Raw genomic sequence first — 25819 nt, 5'->3', positions numbered from 1 at the left:
CTCCCGCCAGAAGGCGTCTCTCACTCCCGGGGCGCTCCTGTCAGCGCACGCCCCGGACCCGCCCCTCCCCGCCTGCGGCGCGCCAGGCCCGCCGCCCCGCCTCCAGTCCGGTCCCGGCGCAGCTCGCACGAAGGCCCCGCCCCCGGCTGCGACCCCGCCCCGCTCACGCACGAAGGCCCCGCCCCGCCCTCCGGTCACGCCCGACGGCGGCCACACACACTCCTGCAGGGACCCCCGCCCAGGCACCCACGCGCGCCTTGCCTCCGCCCTCCTCCCTGTCCCCATCTCAGGTTTCTCTGTCGCCTACCTGAGGCTGCGGCTTATCTTCTGTGAGGCCCATACTCTGCGCTTACCGTGTGCTCTTCACGGAGCCGAGAATGGGATGAGCATTAGCTCAGCGACTCCTCACGGGAACCTGTGCGGCAGCTGTGTCTGTCCCGTTAAGGGGATTCAACACGGAGGCACCAGTGGCGGAGCAGCCCAGCCCGTTACCCTTGAACTCTTGTTATCTGACGTCGGAGGCAGGACTTATTAAAAATGCAGGTTTCTGGGTTCTGCCTCAGACCTACTGAATAAGGATCTGCTAGGGTAGAGCCTTCGTTCAGTTCACTGAAATTTGCTGCGCCCTCGGCGAGTGCCTGGCACTGTGCTTAGTACTGGAAACAGAAGAGAGGAGGCGCCGTGGGTGCTGTTCAAGAAGGAGGCCAGTGGTCTACGGAGAGGGTGGACTGACGGCTGCACAAATGGCTACAGCGCACCACCCCACTCCTCCGTAGGAGAGGGCTGCAGGAGCGTTTATGACGCAGCACTCATTTCAGCCTCTATTTTAGAAAAATGAACTGATTCCACAGACAGCAAACATGCAGATAAAAGCATTTGAGAATTGTGCTCAGTTATTTCCCACAATCCTGGGAATTTGCTTTTTAAAAGATTTCAGAGTGATTAAGTTGGAGCCCATTGGGCTAGATGATCCGCAAGGTACTTTCTCCTTGGAAACGGTGACCTAGTGATAAAGTCTTAAACTAGTAGTCTTTTTTTTATATATTTTTTTATTATATTATGTTAGTCACTATACAGTACATCCCTGGTTTTTGATGTAAAGTTCGATGATTCGTTAGTTGCGTATAACACCCAGTGCACCATGCAATACGTGCCCTCCTTACTAAACTAGTAGTCTTAAATGCCTTTACATTCCCCTTTGTTGCTTGGAAGAAAACAGAAAGAATGGGAAGGGTCGGTTGGCTGAGGGGTGGATTACATTAATGATGTTAGTCCATTTTTGTACAATAAGTAAATATGTATGCTAAAAATCATCCCTGAAAGTTACCTTAAAGAAATAATTAAGAGTGTACACAAATTTAACCTTAAGGATCTTATTCTTTGGTTTACTTACTAATTAAATGAATTAGACTTCTCCAGTTCAATGAACTAAACCAGCTATTAAAACATGATACTGTGGATCAGAGGTTCTCACATTTTTGGTCTCAGGAGCCCTTTACACTCTTGAAAAGTACTGAGGACACCAAAGAGGTTTTTTGTGTGCTACGTCTATCAAAACTTTTTATATTAAAACTGAAATTTAATGGGGCACCTGAGTGGCTCAGTGAGTAAAGCCTCCCACTCTTGGTTTCAGCTCAGGTCATGATCTGAGGGTGGTAAGGTCAAGCCCCACCTTGGGCTCCACGCTCAGCCCTGAGTCTGCCTCTGCCTGAGATTCTTTCCCTCTCCCTCTTCTTCCCCCTCTATCCCTCCCTCCACTCCTGTGCATGCCTGCTCTCTCTTTTAAATAAATAAAATCTTTTTTAAAAAGAGAAATTTAAGAAATACTTATTCATTGTTTCACTTAAAAATAATACACTCTATTGTATGGTAACATGGAAAACACTTTATGAAAAATAAGTACCTATTCCAGAAAAAGGAAAATGGCATTATTTTACATTTGTGCTATTCTCGTTAATGTCAAAGGTAATAGAAGGCAGCTGGATTTTCATATCTGCTTCTGCATTTATACTGTTGCAATATCATGTATTATGTAGCCTCTAGGAAACTCCTCTAAACTTGTGACAGGAGAATGAAAAAGGCAAATAATGTTTTAAAATTAAAATAAAAAGAGTTTGGAGCTAACGAACCCCTTGAAAAGGTCTTGGGACTCCTAGGGTCCCCAGATTACACTTTGAGAGCTAGTATTGCAGATGAATATTGTTGGCATGGAAAGATATCCATGATATATCAACATTTTAAAGTAGTGTATATACTTTTAGAATGATTAATATTAAAAATTATGTATACAGTTATTTTCCCAGTGGGGAAAACTACTCTGTCTCCCAAGGGGCCAGCACTTGAGGGGCTGGGGATTCTGGTTTGGAACCCACAGTCCCATTCTCAACCTCTCTACTTGGCTGACTCAGCTAAATTAACCAATCTGGTTTTACAGATTTGAACTGAGCCACAGTTTATCAGCCTCCCAGCCTGCTTTTGTGGGAGGGAAGATCTGGGGATGGAAGGCCCACTTGAGGAGAAACCTCCTTTCTCCATCATTCTCTTCCCTTTTATCCTTCCTCCTTGTTCTGTTACGGATCTACTGCAAAGCTGTGTAAAGAATGAGGAAAGAAAATGGATTTCTTGGGTGCCTGGGTAGCTCACTGGGTTAAGCGTCGTTAAGCATCAGACTCTTGATTTTGGCTCAGGTCATGATCTCAGCGGTCATGAAATTGAGGCCCTCATCCAGCTCTGCCCTCAGCAGGGAGTGTGCCAGAGATTCTCTTCTCCCTCTGCCCTTCTCTCTGTTCATGCACATATGTGTGCGAGCGCGCTCTCTCTCTCAATAAATAAATAAATAAATAAATAAATAAATAAATAAATAAATAAAAATCTTTAAAAATAGAAATAAATAAATAAATAAAGTCCCTTGTCATTACCTCTGCTCTGAATGGTTGTTGATCCACCAGGTAAAAGTAACAGTATTCCTCTGCATGGGAGTGGGGAGTAGGGGGGTAGGAGTGGGGGAGCCCAGGGGTACAGGAGACCCAGCAGACCACTGGGAAAGCATGCAGGAGAAGTTTGGAGAAGATGCTATTTCAGCAGAGATTTGCAAAGGGCCATCAAGGGCTATTGAGATATTTACAAAGCATTCTCAAAAGCCCCTATGGCTTCCCAAAATTCCGTATTTATACATGGCTCATTGTTGCTTAACAAATTAGGTCCAAACTGTAGCTTATTTATTTAAAATATTTATTAATTTATTTTCATTTACCTTTTGTCCCCTTCTCATCTTGGCAGTAGTACATGCTTAGCTGGGGAAAAATTTTAAATTATGGAACTTCATAATGAGTGCCCCTTGCCATTTTAGCCCCCAGTGATTGCTCCTAGTTTTGTTTACATTTCTTCTTTTTTTAGTCACATACATTAACATGTTTGCAAAAAATGAAATTATGTTAAGAATACTTCATTACAACTTGCTTTTTTCCACTTAGCATATCTAGAACATCTTTTCATGCCAGTATGTAGATCTTTTTTGATGTCATACAAATTCCTCCATCAGCCAAGCTGGTCTATTTCCACAAACAGGTGGTCTATTTTGTATTTTTCCAATCTTGTATTTCTGCACATTCTTCTTTTTGCTCAGGACAGGGTTCTTACTTTTTTTTCTAGCTACATAAATCCTACCCACTCTTGAAAGCCTGTTCAAATATCACCCTATTCAAATATCAAAAATCATTTTCCATGACTCAACATAGTGCCTGGCACATAGGTGAATGAATTGATTTAAGGAATGACTTCTCTGGCTAAAGTCTCCAATAGCCTCTGAGCTCCTAAAGCATTCATTTGCACTGACATTTCCCTATTAATGTGTATATGTATATGTATGTTTTGTTTCCTCAATTAATTTAAGAAGCTTCTTTAGGGCAGGAATCATGTCATTAAGGTCTCATTTCGTTGTGTGCAGGGATTCTCAGGCTCTTGGAAGATCCACAAAAACTAGTACAGATGTTCTCACCTGTATTAGCCAAAATGACAACAGTAACGAAGATGTAAAAACAATTAGTGAAAAAGATAAGGATTCATAGAGTCAAGAGCTTATTGGTTACTTTAAGAAACAAGGAAAAGTAGGGGCACCTGGGTGGCTCAGTCAGTTAGGCGACTGATTCTAGGTTTTGGCTCAGGTCCTGATCTCATGGGTCGTGAGATTCAGTAGGCCCGTGACAGCAGGGAGTCTGCTTGAGCTTCTCTCCCTCTGCCTTTCCCCCCACTCCTGTATGTGCCTGCATGCTCTCGCTCTCTCTCAAATAAATAAATAAATAAATCTTTAAAAAAGAAAGGAAGGAAGGGGGGAAAGAGGGAAGGAAGGAAGGGAGAGAAAGAAAGAGCGGAAGGAAAGAAGGAAGAAAGGAAGGAAGGTAGGGAGGGAGGAAGGAAGGGAGGGAGGGAGGGAGGAAGGAAGGAAGGAAGGGAGGGAGGGAGGAAGGGAGGGAGGAAGAAAGGGAGGAAGGAAGAAAGAAAGAGAAAGCAAGCAAGAAAGAACTAAAAGCAGAGATCAGTGGTGCTTGGAATAATCAGAAAGACTTCCTGGAGGCTTATGCTTGGTGTGATGGGAAGTTCAGACTTGAAGGGGCAGAGAGGGGGACTTGGGGGTGGAGGTGAAGGGAGGTGAGTGACCAGAGGAGGGCTGGCTGGGAGGAGGAGTGTCCTAGCAGCAAACCACCCAGGACAGCCTCGGTCCCTCAGTTCTCAGAGCCGCACCACCTTGTAAAGAGGAGTACTAAGTACCCAGGAACTTAATGCTGTGTGTGTTAAAATTCATTTAAGATAAAATTTACCATTCTAACCATTAAAAGTATACAATTTGGTGGCATTTAGTATAGTCACAATGTTAAGCAACCATCACCACTATCGAATTCCAGGACAGTTCTCTCACCTCCAAAGGAAACCCAGTATCCACTAAGCAATGACACAGTCCCCACCCCACCTTGGCAATCACTAGTCTAGTTTCCGTCTCTATGGGTTTGTCTCTTCTGGATATTTCAGATAAATGGAGTCAGACAGTATGTGGCCTTTTTATCTGGCTTCTTCACTTAACATAACATTTTCTTTTCTTTTTCAAAAAATATTTTATTTATTTGAGAGAGAGAGAGAGAGCACGAGCAGGGGGAGGGGCAGAGGGAGAGGGAGAAGCCAACCCCCCACTGAGCGGGGAGCCCAACATGAGGCTTGATCCCAGGACCCCAACAAACATGACCTAAGTGGAAAGCAGATGCTTGACCGAGCCACCCAGGTGCTCAGCATACTATTTTCAAGGTTCATCCATGTTGTGGCATCTATCAAAACGTCATTCCTTTTTGTGGCTGAGTAATATTTCATTGTAAGATATGCCGCATTTGGTTTATCTAGCCATCAGCTGATGGACAATTGGGTTATGTCTACTTTTGGCCATTGCGAACAGTATTGCTATGAGCATTCATGTACAAATTTTTGTTTGAACACTTTTTTTTTCTTTTAGAGAGAGAGAGTGCACGCGCACACGAGTTGTGGGGTCGAGCGGAGCAGTGGGAGAGGGAGAGAGAATCTAAGCAGGCTCCAGTGTAGAGCCCAGCACAGGGTCCCATCTCATGAGCGTGAGGTCGTGACCTGAGCTGAAATCAAGAGTCAGACGCTTAACAGACTGAGCCACCCAGGCGCCCCTGAACACTTACTTTTAATTCCTTCATGTATATAACTGGGAGTGGAATGGGCCATATGGTAACTCTATGTTCGACTCGTTGAGAAACTGCGGCACTGCTTTTTCCGCAGCAGCAGTGCCATTTTACATTCTCACCAGCAAAGTATGAGAGCGCCAATTTCTCCACATCCTTGCCAGCATTCATATTTTTCATAATTTTGATTATAGGCATCCCAGTGGGTGCAAAATGGTACCTCACTGTAGTGTCTAATTATTTTTTTTCATATGTTTATGGCTTGCTTTTTCCAGGAAGGATTGGAAGAAGCTTAGAAAAATACAAATGATACAGGAAGGGTCAAATAACCATGTAGGGAATTTGAAAGGAAGGAAAATAAGGTCAAGAGAATAATGCTGGGCACAGAGTGGCACAAAAATGACTAATTGAGATGAAGGTAACAGATTGATTCTAAGCATTTTCATAGCAAATGCAAAGAAAGAAAACACAACTCATCACAACATCCACAGTATTTGTAGGATAAAAATGAACTAGAAGTGCTGCTTTTCCTCATACTCATGCTTGACAGAAAGTTCTCCCATGGGTGCCCATGAAAAACTGCATTGAATGATTCAACAGAAATACATATTGGACAAGTCATTTGAGGATCTATTGTGTGCCAAGCACTGAAGTTTAGGCATTGGCTATTGGCTATTTTAAAACTTTATCTCCCTTTCTTTCCTTCTTATGGTTACGTTTTCTTCTACTTTTCTGTACAAACACAGACTATAATAGTTGTATTAACATACTTATTTACTAGTTCCATCATTGCTTTTATTTCTCATTCAATTTCTATTTTTTTCTGGTTAAGGGTCATAATTTCCTGCATCTTTATTGCCTGATCATTTTTTCTTAAAGATTTTATTTGTTGATTTGAGAGAGAGAGAGATGGCAGAGGAGAGAGAGCACAAGCAGGGAGGAGAGGGAGAAGCAGGCTCCTGGCGGAGCAGGGAGCCCGACGCGGGGCTTGATCCCAGGACCCCAGGATTATGACCTGAGCCGAAGCCACCCAGGCGCCCATATGCCTGATCATTTTTTACTGGATCCAAACATTGCAACTTTTCCATCGTTGGTTACCGGATTTTGTTGTATTCCATTAGTGATGGATGAGGTGCAGTCATGCAATTGAGTTACCTGGAAAAAGTTTGATTTTTTAAAATATACTTTTTTAAGATTTTACTTTTAACTAATCTCTACACCCAACCTGAGGCTCAAACTTACAACCCCGAGATCAGGAGTCATGTGCTCTACTACAAATTGAATCAGCCAGGTGCCCCTGGTTTGATCTTTTTTCTTTTCTTTTCTTTTCAAGATTCGATTTATTTATTTGACGGAGAAAGGCAGCACAAGCAGGGGGAGCAGCAGGCAGAGGGAGAGGGAGCAGCAGACTCCCCACAGAGGCGGAGTAGGGAGCCCCATGTGGGACTCGATCCCAGGACCCTGAGATCATGACCTGACCTAAAGGCAGACACTTAACTGACGGATCCACCAGGCACCCCCGGTTTGATCTTTTTGAAGCTAATTTTTAGGATTGACCAGAGGGGATTCAGGGCTTATTTGGCCTCGCAAAGTCAATGCCCTCCTGAGGACTCTATTTGATGCCCTGTGTATTAGATCTTTCCTTCTTGGCTGATGGGAACACAAACTGTGCCCAACACTCTTGTGAGGTCATAGGATTGTTCTGCTGCTTCAGCATCAGTGGAAGTGAAAATGTGAAAAAATTATTTTTAGCATGTAAAAAGAATACATTTCTGTGCCTCTGTTGAAAGAGAATTATGTTTTAATGTAATTACTCTGGTATAGAGGTGACTAATAGGGAAAAGACTTTGGACTATAATACAAATGTACTTTCGAATTAAAAAGCATTAACAAGCTGCCACGAAAAATTGTAGCCTCTTTCCCCAAAATCAATAGGGAAAAATATTGGTGCCATCATGTAGTGTTGTTCAGAACAAATGTACAGAGGGAATAGCCTGTTTCAGTAAGTATTCTTACTCATGATTAGGAGCTCCAGGATTAGGGGAGTTGACTTTATCATAACCTACTGGAAAGCCTCTATATGGTAAAAGATTGCATAGATAGTATAAAAAGCCCCTGAAAAAATACTGAAGTAACCCTAAGAATTAGAAGAATCCTATCCTTAGCATCATGTATTTTGTAATATTAGGGCATCAGATTGATTGCTAGGCAGTCTTCCTACCAGAGTTCATATGTGAACCCTGTCTGATCTTCACGACAATGAAGAATTCTCATGGTGGAGAATTCGGGAAATTTTGCTACTCAGGATCTTACTTGTTGGCTAGAACAGTCCTGTGCGGGGGCGCCTGGGTGGCACAGCGGTTAAGCGTCTGCCTTCGGCTCAGGGCGTGATCCCGGCGGTTCTGGGATCGAGTCCCACATCAGGCTCCTCCGCTGTGAGCCTGCTTCTTCCTCTCCCACTCCCCCTGCTTATGTTCCCTCTCTCGCTGGCTGTCTCTATCTCTGTCGAATAAATAAATAAAATCTTAAAAAAAAAATCCGCAAAATACCTAAGTGTCTAAGACGAGGCTGGTTAAATAAATTATGGAATGTCCATATGATGTTTAATGAAATGGTAAATTATCTTGCTATTAAGTAAAAACATGATGATGTGAGATATATATATAATTTGATATATATATCACATGGTACTTTGGTCAAAGCCTGTCACTTTATTTTATTTTTTTAAAGATTTTATTTATTTGACAGAGAGCACAACAGGGGGTGCGGCAGGCACAGGCAGAGGGAGAAGCAGGCTCCCCACTGAGCAGAGAGCCCAATGTGGGGCTCAATCTCCGAACCCTGGGATCATGACCTGACCCAAAGGCAGACACTTAACCAACTGAGCCACCCAGACGGCTCAAAAGCCTGTCACTTTAAACAACTGACAGTGTTTGTTGCCAGTAACATTTGACCTTTCAAGTGAAAATTGGAATTTTGGAAAACTTGTAGTTGTTACTTACAGCTTCACAATCCTTAAAAGACATTTCGTTTTTTTTTTTTTTTTAAAGGTTTTATTTATTTATTTGACAGAGAGAGACAGCCAGCAAGAGAGGGAACACAAGCAGGGGGAGTGGGAGAGGAAGAAGCAGGCTCCCAGCGGAGGAGCCTGATGTGGGACTCGATCCTGGAACGCCGGGATCACGCCCTGAGCCGAAGGCAGCCGCCTAACGACTGCGCTACCCAGGCGCCCCTTAAAAGACATTTCTGATGAAATCAGTGGTGCTGTTAACAAGTGTGAATTTTTGGTATTACATAATGAGGTCTGTCAACATTTGGAAGACACACATAACAGTGAACCAATGTTTTCTAAATGATCAATACATGATGTTAAAAATCATTCATTGCTAAAAGATTCAAAGTGCAAGATAGAGTAATAGATTTAATGTAACAGAGTTAGCAAAAATTGATTACGTAAGTTTCAGATTCCACAAGGTGACTAACCTTCTAGAAACGATTTGTTCAGCTGGGTGGCTCAGTCGGGTAAGCGTCTGACTTCGGCTCAGGTCATGATCTCAGGGTCCTGGAATTGAGCCCCACATTGGGCACCCTGCTCAGCAGGGAGTCTGTTTGTCCCTCTGCCCGTACCCCTGCTTGTACTCTTTCTCTCTCATAAATGAATAGAATCTTCAAAAAAAAAATTAAACTATTTGTTGTGTTTTGATGTGGAATCAAAGAATGCTGCCCACATTTGTTTGAAAATCTATTAGATATTTAAAATATTAAAATATTCTCCCCCTTTTCCTACTATTTGTGTGAGGCCGTATTTTCTTCATACAAACCAAACCAAACCAAACCAAAAGCCAAACAAATAATAGAGTGCAGACAACACATAGAGTGCAGAAGCAGATAGGAAATTTCTAAGCTTTCTTCTATTTGGCCAGATATTAAGGAGATTTGCAAAATTTAAAATTACACATTTTTCTCACTAATTTTTAATTTTGGAAGTATATTTTTCATAAAAACATACATGAAATAGGTTTATTAATACATTTAAAACTTGTTTTTTGTTTTAACTTCTTCTTTGGTAAACATCAACTGATAAAACACAGAAACAAAGGCTCTCGAAGTACTTTTAGGACTCCAGAAACTAGTCATTAAGAAAAAATGGAAAGGCAGGCCACAGACTAGGTAAAAACCCTCAGAACAAACAAATGTGTCTGACCAAAGGACTTATATGCAGAATATATAAAAAAATTCCTACAAATGAGTAACGAAGACAACCCAATAAAAATGAGCAAAACACTTGAGGACATTTCACAAAATATGTACAAATGGTCAATATGCATATGAAAAGTAATGTTCAACCTCATTAGTCATCAGGTAAATGCAAATTAAAGGCACAAGATACCACTACACATCCTCCCAAATTGCTAAAACTGAAGACTGACAACCCCAAATATTGATGCAGATTCAAAGCAGCTGGGTCTCTCATAAGTAGGGGTATAAAATAGTACAACCACTATGGAGAACTGTCAGTTTCTAATAAAGTCAAACACACGATACTCTATGACGTACTACTCCAAGGTATGTACCCAAGAGTGAAAGAATATGTCCACGAAAAAAGACTTGCAGATTCACAGTTTTATTCACAACAGCCCCCAAATTGGAAACAATCCAAATGTCTACCAACAAGAGAATGAATAAACAAGTTTGTACAATATACTACTGCTCATTAATAGCATGGAACATATTACTGATATATGCAACATGGATTAATTTCAAAACTTTATGTTGAGAGAAGGCAGACACAAGAAAATAGTATATACTGTTTGATTCCATTCATATGAAGTTCAAGAACAGGTACAAGTAACATACAGTGATGGGAATCAGTGGTTGCTTCTGGGGTAGGGAGTACTGACTGCAAAGGGACACGGGGGAGCTTCGGTGGTGGAAATAATCGCGATTCTGGCAATGGTAACAGTGTATACATTTGGTAGGAGTGGCTTTTGTTTGTTTAAACTGGATTTAAACCAGTTTTAAAAAAAATGGAGAAGGTACTGATAATGAGCTCTTGAGTGACGGGCAGACAGGTCTTGTTCTTTAATCTGTGAACATATGCCACAAAAGCTTGCTTCATTCTGTGTATTAACAGCAAAATTCCCTTCAGAAGTGGGGAAAACAGTGGCTACCTAAAAGCTTTTTATCTGGACTACTCAGATATTTTGACATGGCATATAGCTTTTTTTTTTTTTTTAAAGCATTTAAAAAGTCATCAACAGAGTTAAATAAATGTGTTTCATAAATAATCTTAAATTCTGTGTAACTAATCCGTCCAGTAAAACTGAATCCTCATGCAAGTGAAGGTGTTTATCTTTAGGTGAACGATCTTACATGCGATTTTCTCTTACGGAGATATGCACGTGTATAAACAATTTACATTATTTGCAGATACTGTGTAGCATTTAACATTTAATCACCAGAAACAAGTCATTCTAGATTTATTTTTCACTGTTTTTATGCTAATACTTATAATTCTACATGCCTTTTTCACCATGTTGATTAAGGGAATTATTTAAACTTCATTTGCCACAATTTATTCTATGAACTCGTTTTACTGACTAGAAATACTCCGGGTAACTGCTACTGTGGAGGCTTAGTAACTCCATTTTAGGGACAAGGGAGACTACAGTGTCAAGAAAGGCACCAGGAAAATGAATTACAAGATATTTAATCCATTAAACTTCACACAAGCCTTTCCAAGGATTAGTGTCTTTTGTATCAATCTTTTTGCCCTACATGTTTGAAAGGGATTTTTAGAAAACTCATGAAAACACTCTCTTTAAAATACAAGAAGATAAGACTATCTCACGAGTTTTAAAGTCAATTTCCTCTATATAAAATTTTTGGGGTTTATGTATCAGGATACCAGAAATAGAATAAAAAATATTGCTAGCTTTCTGGATAACTAAGAAAAAAAAATACATATTTAGCACTGCACTCAATTTCTAGAATAAGTGCATAATTATTAAGTCAGTTAAAATAAGCCTCATGGGGTCTTTGCTTGAGATTTCTGTGGTTATGAAGTTTGCACCATGTCTAACATGTAAAATTCATTTCTGAGACCTCATTAATGAGTAGAGTTGAGCTATTCTTCAGAGGCTGTCCCCAAAATGAGTATTTCTGTAATTTTGCTACTGCCCAAGTAAACATTGGTGTTTGGCTTAGAGTCACGTGGGAGTGGAAAGTAAAAAACATTTAGCACACATTTCACTCTTATTTTTTTTCTATAAAAATATAACTCTTTATTAAATAACATGCACAAATATCAACTAGTCATTTATTAAACAGATATGATTTAGAACAAGATTTAAAGAAATACAAATCCTTAGGTACAATTTAGTATATCTTGTTCATGATATTTGAATAGTTAAAAAAAAAATCACTGATTAAACTAACCATCCTTTATTTCTCTTTCAGAATCCTAAATCTTTTCAGGTATATACCCCATTCCAAGTTTTTTCTTAGTATTTCAGAGCTTTAGAATATCTTTAATATCAAAAGCTCTTAACTACTTAAGTATAAGTTCCGAGAATGCATTCACTTTTCTTTTAAGCTATCTGATTAGCTGTGAGTCGCTTTACAAAGGAAATCTGCAGAAGGAGAATCATGGCAGAGAGGCTCCAGCAACTTGAGGTACCACTGAAGAGGGTGAGCACGAGGGTTAGTACTTAAGAAGCTGGGACAACTAAAATATGCCAGATTCCTGCTTCCGTGCTTGTTCTCTTCTGCAGCTTGTTCTGTTTGGCCAAACAGTAATTTCCCCGCCTTTTCCAGTTGGACCCTCAGAACAAAATGCTGTATAAATTTACCCCTCTCATATTTTCTATGACTTCAATGCTTAATAATCTGTTTTTTTATTTTTAGGCAAAAGTATAAACAAAATTTGCATTGAGTTTTTCCATATTAAAAAGTATTGCTTTTATAAATTAGCTTTTAATGTTCCCAGCCTTAATAAACTTAACTTCAACAAAACCAGTGCTTCAAAATCTACCCTGCCTTTCTTGGCCCCATTTATCCAATAAAAAAGGCCCAAATCTCTCATCTAAATTCCTAAAGAACACTACATCCAACCTTTATAATGAAGTCCTTGCACTGTGTATCTTTACACGTGCTGCTTTATTGCGCATGCCAGGTACAGTAGGAGTTAAAATATAAACTGACGTAAAAATTCAAAACTCCCTAAGCTTAATATATACCTTTGCACTCAAAACCTTCAATTTTTACATTCTCTCCCGTTAGCTGGGATTTCCAACTTGCTTGCTGAGTTTAAGTCACTTTAGTCCTCATATATTCTTTTTACTTTTCTCTATCAGAATAAAAAATATCCAGTATTATTTTATAATTCAAGAAAGTACTGTGGAAAGTTCTGTAACTTTTATCTCATATGCTTATGTTCAATTTTACATATAACCTAATTTTCCTTTCAAAAATGTTTAATAAGTTTAGCAGATTTCAGACCTGAAATATTCCTGAATATTTAATCTACTTCATGTTACAGGAGAAACTGGATTTTTTCTAAGTATATTGCTAATTATTTTATTAAAAACAGCATACCAAATCTTATTTTAATTATAAAATTCTGAAAATTATGTTTTGCATCTTGATACAAGGAAAAAATACAACATATTAATCAATTTTTCATAAATATTGAAGAGATTGATCAGAATATGCCTGTTTCTTGTACTTATTTTGATTACCGAATATCTCTTTTTTGAGTACTCAGTTTGTATTTTAAAAGTGCAAAGGTTATTAAGCTTAAAACATTATATTTAAGCAATGTAAAAAAGTTTTACAATGATTTAACATGACCAATAAAATTTATTAAACATATTTACATATATTCACAGATTCTTTCATACTTGAGTATTAAAATAGACATTTACAATTTCAGAATTTTCATTCAAAGGCATTTTGGGAGGGAGAATAGGTTCTACTGCGAGATGGAAAAAGAGCTATGTGTCCAGCATAGTGAGTCACAGGAACTACCCCAGGAGACTGGCATGAAACACCCTACACTACTTGAGGCATCGCTTATGGAGAGTTAAATTATAGGAAGCATGCAATACAACTAAGTCACAACCTTTACAATTCTGGTGATGACAACAAGCTAACTCAAACACATGCATGCCTATTTAGAAGTTTTGCTACCTGAACACATTACTACTACACTCCATACAAACTACAACTTTGGTCCAATAAAACATTAGACACAACAGCTTTACAATTATTTCTTTGTACATGTTTTGACTACCAATCCCTTTGTATACATTTTGACCATTAATTACAAGATTTACATCTGCACAATATGTATAAAATAAGTTATTAAAAAGGAAGACAATATTAAAACTTTTGAAAAGAAAACTGTACAATTAATTTACAGATAAAATAAACTGAAGAAATTTTGTGCCGAGTTTTTCTTCCACGTTAGAAACTATTTGGTAGGAATTGAACCTTTAAGTTTACCAATATATTCCAATAAAACTTGAAAGATTTGAATGCTAGTGGTTATCTTGTCACTTAAGACTGCTAACAACTTCCAGGGCTGTTAGCAGATTCTCAGCTTTTAAAATGTCTACCACAGTCTGCCAACATGCTCTAATGCAATAGTTACCTCTCACCAATATAAATAATAGATTTCAGTTAGAAACTGTTTGGATCTAGGATCCAAATAATTCTATTTTCATTTTTTTATAAAATGACAGTGTTTACTACATAACCAACTTTAGTCAAACTTTACTAACAACTGTAAAGGCATAATAGCAGTATTTTTCTCAAAAGGCAGTGTTCCACAGTTTAATACTCTTGAGCCACGTGAGTTTAAGATGAAAACACCGGAAGGAATGGCCGCTATATAGGAGTCAATTCAAAGTCATCATTAACGTCAACAAGGGGAACATAAAACTCCTGGATTTCATAAATGCTGATAGATTTATAGGTGGCAGGATCAAGTTCCTGGAGTTTGAGCTGCCATTCTAATCTCTGGACGGCATTTAAAGCTGCAGCTTCATGTTGTTGCCTCATTAAAAGACAGGTCTATTGAGAAGAAGAGAAGAGTTAATTGCTTTAAAAATTAATCTCCTCCATAGTTCCCTTAGTGATTAAGTTTTTGAGTTACACACCATTTCTGCTTCACCCTGTATCTATACGCCACTATTTCTGGGTCTGCAACTTCACCACTGTCTGACCTCACAGCCTTTAATTTGAAGCTGTTCTTTCAAATAATGAGATTTCAACTATCAAAAGAATCATGAACATCAGAGAAGTGACTTTTAAAACAATTTCAAATCTCAAACCAAATAATTTTCTTTATGAACTGTTTGCAGTGCATTTTCTTTGTTATTGCTCTCCCCCATTCTTTCATCTGTCAGAACTATCACCAGACTTGGACACATAAAGATCCCCATCAGAAACTTTTACTCTGATAGTTTCATCTTTCATACTACAGTGGCCTTGAAAAATGGACTTGTGCTCTTTATTTTCCTTTACTTTCCAAATGTAGCTGGCAGGAAGACGCAGGACTAATGGCTATCCCCTTTTCTAGTCACTCCTAACAAAGCTGCACTTTCTGCTTAAGAGGGAAGCATCCATTTGCATTGAACTTCTAAACATACATACCTTTAATTTGTCAAATTTATCATCCACATCTTGTAACCAAGACATGAACTGTCTTGCATTAAAGCGATCCCTCACAGAAGTTTTACTGTCATCAGACTGAAAGAGAACATCAAAAGTAGTTGAATACCATATGATTTAATAACCCAATTTAAAACTGATATGCCATCATTATCTTTTTATACCTAGGATATTAAAGTAAAATTGATTTCATATCTCATTTTAATTTTAATGTTAATGTTTACCATATACATAGGGAGAAAAAGTGGGCGGGCTATAGGACTTTGAAGCCAACAGTTTTTCCAGGACCAATATTTTGGAGTGATCATAAAGAAATTCTGTATAAACTCTTAAGAATACCAGTTTTGGAATCAAGTCAGGCTGTACTCAAATGCCAGCTTTGTGTCTTATTATGTAATCTTGAATTATGTACTTTCTCAATTTTCTACTCTGTAAAATGGGATGAATATCTCTTTGAATCTTGTTTTGAGAATTAAGTCTCTGAAGTCCTCATCAGAATGCTTGGGCACGGAGGCAGCACTCACTCCAATCAACGTCTGCTGTAATTACTACTACTACTACTACTACTACTACTACTACTACTACTACCCCAGTGGTACCAGAGTGACATCCAGGCATCATGTAGATGCTCACGTTTTAACTGTTATCACTTCTTCCTTGGTCCTCCATAAGATGTTCTGAGTACCTAGCATTTTATTATTGAATCTTTTTAATATTACAAGTTCATTTTGAAAAGTAAGAGGTCTGATGAGAAAGTAGGCTAATGGACGATCCAAGCCCTTAGCCAGGAAGGGTAGATTTATTTTCCTTTTCCTTAATTCCTTGGAGGCTATTCTCATAGGAGCTGCTACTCAGTTGGGAGACCATCTACTCTAAAGGCAGTAAAAGGATGGGTAAGAGTTCCACAGTTTTCCTCAGGAGAAGGATTAAGTTCTTCTGTCCTTTAATTATTAATCTGATCATGGCCTAATCTTCTTCTAGTCTCTGATCTGGGGATCATTCTAAGGGTTTACTGGGAAAACTCACTTATTTTTGATGTTCTCCTTATAAACCTATCTGGGGCAATAGATTCTCATTTATCAGAAATGTCATCACGTTGTGGCCCAGTGGCTTTCCATCTCGATTTTCAGTTCTGCTATGGGCTGGTATTTATTTTTACATGTCTTTTGTCATTTCAGTGCGTTTTGGAATTCCGGAAGAGAAAATAAAAAGGTATGTTTACCCAACCACTGTAAACCAGAAATCTTCAAGAGACTTTCCCTGTGGCTTGATTTATACTGTTCTAAAATTGATTTCATTACTCTATAATTGCACAAAACTTTAAAAGGTCTCAAGTTATTACACTGTCTAGTCCAGCCTTTAGTAACATAGTTAAAACTGTTCATTTCCATTATTAAAAAACATTCATTCGTCCCTTTAAATTCTTTAAAGCTGAGAATTATGTACATTCCCTCAGTGGCCTTTCCAGTGTTTACTTCCTTAGAGTCAAATAGTTCTTTCTTAAGATCTAATTAGTAGTAGTAGTATTTTTTTGAGAGAGCGTATACGTGCAAATGGGGGGGGGGAGCAAAGGGAGAGGGAGAGAGAGAATCTTAAGCAGGCTCCATGCCCACAGTGGAGTCCAATGCAGAGCTCGATCTCATGACCCTGAGATCATGACCTGAGCTGAAATCAAGAGTCAGATGCTCAACAGACTGAGCCATCCAGGCTCCCCACCCCAATTATTATTCTTAATAGCCTTTTCAAATATCTCTGAATACTTTCATTTGGATAAAACAGTTGGTAACTTAAGAAAGTTTGAAATCTACTGATCTAGTTTAATCTTTTAATCTTTAAACAGAGGAGAAAAGTAAAGCCCAGGGAGAATTAAATAATTTTCTCTGTAATATACCCTATATCCTTTGTTTCTATTCTGACTTAAAACAGCATTTCCTAGTATTTGTGTGTGATAATCCTTCATTATCCATGCTTATTATACTCTTTATTTTAATCATTATATTCTATGACCAATACATTTCATTCTGGTTTGTGAGGCATAAGAAATTCTGACAACTGATATGTTTGGTTCTGAATTCATATAATTTCTATGTGGCAGTAAACTTTATTCAAGACATAGCTACAGTTTTTTTTTTCACAACTATATTTATTTATTCCAGCAATATCCAAGATGAAAACAAAAGCCTGGCCCTGTTTTAGCACCGCCACAATCTAGAGCTTCAATCTGCCTGTAGTGTTTTCCAGTTTCCAGTTGCTTTCCAGTTGCTTGAAGGTACAAACTCCCACTTTATTTATTTATTTTTAAAGATTTTATTTATTTATTTGACAGACAGAGACATCCAGCGAGAGAGGGAACACAAGCAGGGGGAGTGGGAGAGGAAGAAGCAGGCTCCCAGTGGAGAAGCCTGATGTGGGGCTCGATCCCATAACGCTGGGATCACGCCCTGAGCCGAAGGCAGACGCTTAACGACTGCGCCACCCAGGCGCCCCCAAACTCCCACTTTAGAAACAAATTACAAATTATGTAAAAGGGCACTATCCTAAACACATATTGGTTTTGTAAATATCAATTTTTATAATATAAGTCTAATGTTTAGAGGATTTTAGAAAAAAGATCGAGTGATCTAGAAGTACTTTATTCTGCAAGAATTATTTTTCTCCTTTGAGTTTACTGATTGCTGAATTCAAGTTTCTTCTATGGAAATAGGTGAAAAAAGCACCCACGCTGTATTCAGGAACATTTAAGTGTATCAGTGGCACTTTACCTGAGCGTCCAGCGGCACACTGTACACTTCTGCGTCCAGTAACACAGTGCACGCGCTGAATGGCAGTGTTTGGTTTGCCAATGTTCTTGCAGCTCTGTAATGAACTCGTAGAACTTCCTGTTCATTGGATACAATGAGTTTTTCCTAGTTGAACCAAGAATGGAAAAAAAAAACACCATAATTCTTCAATCACCTGATTTTTCAAAAAAAATAAAATTACTTAAAATGTACTAAAGAACCTGAAGTTCAGAGAAGTTTTTTCTTTTGTAAAAGATTTTATTTATTTATTAGAGAGAGAATAAGCATGAGTGGGGGTAGGAGCAGAGGGAGAGGGACAAGCAGACTCCCTGCCAAGCAGGGAACCCAACATGGCGCTCTAACTCAGGACCCCGATATCATAACCTGAGCCGAAGGCAGACACTTAACTGACTGAGCCACCCAGGCGCCCCTCAGATAAGTTTTTTCTTCAAAGAAAGCTTGAGAGATTTGAGAACTCATAAAAGAATAAGTAACTGTTCTCTTTCCAAAAGTGGCAGGCTTTTTAAAAAAGTTATCAAGTGTACATGGTGGCTTTTAGTATAGTCACCAAGATGTTCAACCATCACCACTAATTTCAGAACATTTTCATCACCCCAAAAAGAAACTCCGTATCTATCACCAGTCATGCCCCATATACCTTCTCCTCCCCTGGAGCTCTACTCTTTGATCCTATGGATTTACCTATCTACTCTGAACCTTTTCTTACAAATGGATCCATGGAACATGTGGTATTTTGTAACTGGCTTCTTTCATGTCACATGTTTTCAAGGTTTATCTGTGTTGCAGCAAGTATCTGTACTTCATCCCTGTTTCTGGCTGATTAATATTCCACTGTATAAATACACCATACTTAATCCGTTCAACAGCTAATGGTCTTTTGGGTTGTTCCTAGCTTTGTGCTATCATGAATAATGCTTCTATGAACATTCATGCTCAAGTTTTTGTTTGGATGCATATTTTCTGTTTCTCTTAGGTAAATAACTAGGAGTGGATGTACTGGATCATATGGTAGTTCTATGTTTCACCTGGTGAGAAACTGCCAAGCTGTTAACAGCAGTTGTATCATTTTACATTTCCACCAGCAATGTATGAGGTTCCAATTTTTTCACATCCTTGCCAACACTTGTTAAGTATAGCCTTTCTAATGGTGTGAAGTGGTGTGCCATTGTGATGGTAGCTTCTGTTTTATAATGAGTATTTTCATAGAAACACACACTGTTCTTTGATGCTGATTTTAAACCTCTGACAATCACAGTACAATCCTGTCTTAAAATGTGTTAACTGGGGTGCAATACTTCCAATTATGTAATATGCAAACTCACCCTATCATTAAGTTAATGAAATGATCTAAGCATCCTCTGCATTTAGCAGACTAGGAATTCCTAGGGTGTAGTTACAGATTCCAACCCATTGTGATACTGGTTACAGACTTGTGCCATCTGGTGGTAACTGTCTTCTTTGGCTTAAACATCAGTGGGGACAACCCTGGGACCTGTGGCTGGTTAGAACTTCAAGGACATAGGTTTTGAGTCCAGGAATCCTTCCATTATAAGATGTTCATCATTTTGTTGGTTCTGTCTGGCAGGCTAGGCTGAGAAAATATTAAAGATGTGGCCGGTCTTCTTCCCACCACATTCCTTATTCTCTCTCGACAAGAACTTTATCCTTCCCCTGAGCACGGAGGCCTCATTATGTCCAAATGTGTATTACTGTAGAGTTTTACTGTATTTATAGTTTAGTGAAAACACAAAGAAACAGAGTCCTATTTAATCTCTTAAATTTTATGTGACAAATGATACTCAAAAGAGAAGAGGTAAGTCTAACACCTAGGATTTATTAAGTACAAGTTTAAGGTGGGACTTTGTGTGATAAAATATCCAAAAAAAATGATCAGATACTAAGAAAAAATAGCTAGAAGAGAAGTTTTCTTAAAAGTTTGGCCAAAGTCATATAGAGATTAAGAGCAATAACCCAAAATCCCTTAACATATATGAGAAAGAAATATATTATTTGAAGTCAGACTCCCTCCCCTAAAATATCTAACAAAGATAAGCTGCTTAAGTCACAGCCTAAATAGTCCACTTTAGGTTACCATTCTTAATGTTATGTCTTTGCATTCTAGAGAACGGCTCCTCAAACAATGTCTTCTGAGAATGGGTTATGCATGCCCCAAATACTGCCTCCTCTTAGTTCTTGGAGAGGCAGAGAAACTGGGCCAGGAGCTCTGGCTCTAAAATGTGTTTGTTCATTCAGTGGGGCATTCAAGTATTGTCATCATTTTCAATGGGAAAAATGACCCTAGAACAGAGGTTCTTGACTTGGGGTCCTAACGTTCCCAAGAAGCCCATGGATAGACTGAGGAGAGGGTTATCTGTGAAACTGGACGTGAAAAATTCTATCTTTATTTTTACTAACCTCCAACTGGCATTTCTTTCAATTATGAATGTAGGCCATAAAGCACAGAAATATCAGAAGTATACACAACTTCGCCATCCATAGAAATCACAAATATTTTCAATTCATATTATAATTGTTGCAGATACTGCCCCCAAATGGTATCCTTGTTTGCTGTCACATTGGTCAGGCATTTTAAATTGTTTGTTGGTCAGTATATGGAAGCATGTGAGTCATTTTTACTATTTGTTGAAGTTCCAAAAATTGCACAGTTCACATGAGAATTCTTAACTGTCTGTAAGGCAGCATAGCTTTTGTTACATGGATAGATGAATAGATGAAAATATGTTATCAGGTGGCTTCAAACATGCCTGATGGTTGAAATAGCTATTGACGTGTGTTATATGACCGAACTTATTGAGAACAAAACACTCACTGACATAGGTCATGCACAATGTTGTAAGTTCTGTATCAGTGCTTCTTTTATTTATTGTTCTCTTTGCAATGCTATAAATTTATTAATTTAAAAACATAACTCTGAGAAACGGTTTTATATTTACCAGATTGTTACAGGGGTCCTATGGCACAAAAAAGTTAAAAACCTCTGCCCTAGGGAATCAATTACGTACCAATCAAAGAAATTGCATACTTTTGTTTGTATGAGTATATACACAGCTCTGTGAAGAAGGATCAGAGCTCATATCAAATTTTGGAAGTCCCTGGCCCTCCCAAAAGATTAAGAAGGTGCTACATTTTTGTCAATCCAAGTGACATGACTTTTATGATTCTATAAATAGACAGGTTTTCTCATGTCATTCCATGCCAAGATTAACAACTAGAAACTAGCGTATGAAAGCAGACATATAAGCACCAATAAGCACAACTTTTCTAAGTATTCTGCACTAAAGCAGTTGGTACCAAGCAACAATTCCAAAACTCGGAAATCCAACTGTCTAACCAGGAATTCACCACTTTAGTTCCACAAAGTCAACAAATGGATAACAAGAAATTATTAGAGATTTTTATATATCAAAAATACACTCAACATGAACTGTAACACAGGGACAGCTACCCTAAAACAGGCTTAAAAATTCCCTAACTACACAGGTACAAGGTAACAAAATCAAACCATTTCTCAAAATGGTTCTAAATGAGGAAAATCCCCTAAGAGAGTTATATATGTATGTGTGTGTGTATATATACATATACACATAAAATATAATGTAGGTCATTATAATCTATTGTTAAAATACAGTTATTTTAGCATAAATTTAAACACTTCTTACCCTTTCAATACTGTGTTGCAAACGTAGTTTCATTCTTACAACTTCCTGTTGCCGAAAAAGCTCTTTAAGTGGATCTGACAGTGAAGGTGGTGGTGTAATCTAATTTTTAAAGAAAATACATTAGTTAAAAATACTAGGTTTTACTTCCAACAATGGGCTAGTCCTAATTTTTGAAAAAGTTTTATTTATTTAAGTAACCTTTACACCCAACATGGGGCTCAAAATCACAATCTTGAGATCAAGAGTCAGATGCTCTTCTGACTGAGCCAGCTGGGCGAATGGGCTATTCTTATAAAAACAAACCTTTTAGTGAATCACTTAATGAAATCATAAATTATGATGTTCTCTGAATTAGATAATACAGTAACAATTATACAACTGCTTGTTCTCAATTTTAACAGTCTGAAACACAGCAGAGCATACCGATGACCTTAGATGCTTTAATTCAGAGGCCACACAAAATTTCAAAGAGCAGATTAGAAGGGCTAAGGACTAAGGAGGTTCCTTATTACAGAGACACATTTTAGAGCATCAGTGAGTGACAGCTCAGATACAGGGAGGGAGGGTTCACAAAAACAGATACACATTAAGCAAACAGTCCTAAAGGTTACAGCAGTCTTGAGTCTTAGTTTAATAAACATAGTCTCTTTGTAGACAGGATACAAATCAAATGCTACAGTGCTGGGTTTTACATTTACTGAATTAAGTCTTTTATAAAAAGATGGAATTATACTCTAATAGATTTGTAGTTTTCAAACTTCTTTGTTACAGGTGATAACCCATTTTGTCTTTCCATACTCCAAAAATCTTACAGTTGGTTCATCTCTAATTTGATTATTACAGTGGGCTGCTTTCTGGTAGATGCTGGAGGTTAAGGAAACAGACGCCATCTATGCATTGGTCTACAGTGAATATAGAGACATCTGTGATCCCTTAATATTCTGCCTCTACCCCTTGGACTATCTATATTCCTCCCTCGACCCTCAACTATGTTCTAACGACTGTCAGCATTTGGGGCAAAGTAAGGTATCTCAGTATGTTTTGGCACCATAGAATAACTTAGTTGACTCTTCTGATTCTTCAAAAGGTGGGACAAGCAGATTCTATGTACTTCTTGATGTGGGGCTAAAGGAATTATACACCATATATGAAAAGCTCTAGACAAAGAATCAAACCTGGATCTAATCAGGACTCCGTACTTAAACAGTTTACAGGAATTATGGGGGACTGAAAAAAATGTTAAATACCATCACAAGGATTCACTCAGTTGAATCAAAGTGGAAAATTCTATAGGACAAGTAACTTATGGTGGTAGATTATTTTTCAGGCCTCTAACTGCAGTAATACAACTGTTTGATTTCTGTGCCTTATAGATGTCTTTAAATTTAATAAGTGTAACAGGCGAAGTTTAGTGCTGTTTTAAAGTTTTCCAAAATCATAAAGGTCCCCTTTATGCAGCCCAGAGGAAGAGTATCTACTCCTGTGAGACTGGAGTATCAGAGAAAGCTTCTTGGAGAGGGTAATGCCTGAGGCTACATCTTAAAGGAAGAGCCAGAATCACAAGTTAAGAGAAATGATTTGGGGGGGAGGGGGAGAAGGGAAAGAAGAGAGGGAGATAATTCCCAGAAGAAAGGACAGTGTTACCAAGTGCACAAAATGAAGAGAGTATGGTGCCTGGAGACAACTACAAGTTGAATTCCTGGGATATCAACTTTGAGGGAAAGAATGGTAGGACATGAAGATGGAGAGATCAGCAGAGGCAAAGTAATAAAGGTTGTAGTCATTCTGTAAACCAGCTTTTTTCTTCTTTCTTCTTTTTTCTTAAACTAGCTTTATTTTATTTTAATTTTTTAAAAGATTTTATTTATTTGATGGAGAGAGGGAGAGTGAGAGAGAAGAGAGCACAAGTAGGGGGCAAGGCAGGCAGAGGGAGAGGGAGAAGCAGGCTCCCCGCTGAGCAAGGAGCCCAATGCAGGGCTCTATCCCAGGACCCTGGGATCATGACCTGAGCTGAAGGCAGACACTTAACTGACTGAACCACTCAGGCATCCCTAGACTAGATTTTTAAAAGTGTGTTCCAAAGAACATTGGGCCCATAAAGCTGACGCGCAGGAAATGGTTCCAAGAATGAGTAAGTTTGGGAAACACTGTACAAATGTACTTACTTAGGAGTCTCACAATTAACAAATTAAACTTAATGGTCTGAGAAGTTCTGCAGTGAAGAAAGAAACTTATTTATTTTTAGATTAACGGTATTTCATTTCCCAAACGTGTTTGACCATGAGCCCTACCTACCTTGCCCCACCATCATCCCTATGTGTTTAATTACACGCTGTGGAACAGATATTATGCATAACATATTGGTAAATTTTGTATACGGTGGGAAACCATTGAGAGATCTTACAGCTCACTGCTGTGTCTGCAGAAATTAGGAGGATAAGACTACAGGCAAGAAATTAAGGAAGCAAATCACTGTGACCCTGGAATGAGGAGGAGGAGGGAATGGAAGGGAAGGGGTCTAAAAATAGGGTGATTAAGAATAAAAGAGAGGGGGCAGCTGAGGAGGACTTGTGGGTCCTTTAGCATGAGGACCAAATGGCTGGTAAGAGATAATCCAGGAGGGAAGAAGGGGCAGGAGAAAAGAGAAACAGGTTTTGGGTTAAGTTCAGTGCTGATATGTTAAGTTTGTGGAGCTGATAGACATTCAAGTGGAGCTATATCCATTTAGCAAAAAAAAAAAAAAAAAAAAAAACCCAAAAAACTGAGAGAGGTTTGGGCAGAATACATAAATTTAGAAATTTTCAACATCTATCAATGTACAGAAAAATGGTAAAAACACCAAAAAGGAATAGGTGGAGACTTTCTGAGGAAACTTTCCCTTTCCTGTTTTCCCCATCTATCTTTAAGTAAATCATGTTTGGAGATTTTGTCTTTTAAGATCTGTGAGTCCCAGGAGTCTCTAGAATATAAAATCTCTTGACAGCTTCCCTTGGATGCTCTTCCTTCCTGTCATCCACTCTTAGAATCCCCCTGTAGGGACTTTGTATGCTGGTACTCATGACCACAGTAGATACCAGGACGTGACAAGTCTTTTTCTTTTATCGCCCCCAGTTCATTTGCCTTTTGGGAACTTGATCTACAGTTTTATTTTTCTTCCTTTGACTTCCTCTGGAAAAACGGCAGCATTCTGTTTAAATTATAAGAAAAATATTTGCTAGAAGAACAAATACTTAAATTGACTCTGGAGATGTTTCACTACAGTTCTAACAGGTTCTATAAACAGATCACACAAATGTGGAGACACTAATTCAATAAAATGACAATTTGCTGACAGAGGAAACAAATGGATAAAATCATACTAGAAACTACTAAAAATAATGTAGGGTAAAAGTGATTTTTGTTATTCTGGTTTTTCATTACTTTTTGAAACGAAATGTTGAACAAATGAGTTTCAGTCCCATAAGCTCAAAAACACAGCCTTTTATGAGCAAAAGGTGGGGGGGGGTTGCATATTAGCTCTAATAAATATGAACCTTAAAGTTATTTTGAGCTGGATAAAATAATGATAACCTCTTAAATCTATATAATGTTTTAAAGTTTTTAATGGGTTATGGCATATACTATTTCAACCTGCTTTAAAGCAGGGCTGGTATTATTGTTTACGGATGTGAAAATTAAGAATCAGAGAAGGAATTATTTAAGATCACACAGCCGGTTTGTAGCAAAATCCAGACAAACTTATGTATACTACCTGGAAACTACTGCTCTTTCTACTATACTGTGCTGTGTGTTTCTTTGATAATTCTCATTAAAAACAAACAAAAAACCTTCTACTATACTCAGAAAAAATTCTTGGCTCTAGTTACAGCCTTTTCTGAAAAAATATTCGATATAACTAAATTCTGATTTAATCAAAGCTATATCTCCAGAATTGCTGCAAGGGAATTACACTTGCATTATATCCCCTGTGAAG

The 25819-nt window shown here is 38.4% G+C and overlaps 1 protein-coding gene across 6 annotated transcripts in view; it reads right to left on the bottom strand.

Moving 5' to 3' along the window:
• Positions 1–13530: 13530 nt before the first annotated feature.
• The window catches only part of ANKRD12 (ankyrin repeat domain 12), a 122309-nt gene continuing 110020 nt past the window's right edge, over positions 13531–25819 (bottom strand). For all 6 annotated transcript variants that reach the window (XM_087869972.1, XM_045793865.2, XM_045793867.2 and 3 more), the window contains 4 exons: positions 21847–21945; positions 18128–18271; positions 15348–15443; positions 13531–14765 (listed from right to left, as the gene is read on the bottom strand). In XM_087869972.1, coding sequence (XP_087726098.1) covers positions 14580–14765; positions 15348–15443; positions 18128–18271; positions 21847–21945 — 525 coding nt within the window. In that variant the 3' untranslated portion in view covers positions 13531–14579. The remainder of the gene's footprint in view (positions 14766–15347; positions 15444–18127; positions 18272–21846; positions 21946–25819) is intronic.

This window comes from Ursus americanus, chromosome 19, assembly GCF_024610735.1.
Source record: "Ursus americanus isolate L20-20 chromosome 19, mUrsAme1.1.p, whole genome shotgun sequence".
In the NCBI taxonomy this organism is placed as follows: domain Eukaryota; kingdom Metazoa; phylum Chordata; class Mammalia; order Carnivora; family Ursidae; genus Ursus; species Ursus americanus.
The sequence above is the reverse complement of the archived record's forward strand: the minus strand, read 5'-3'. Positions and strand labels throughout refer to the sequence as shown.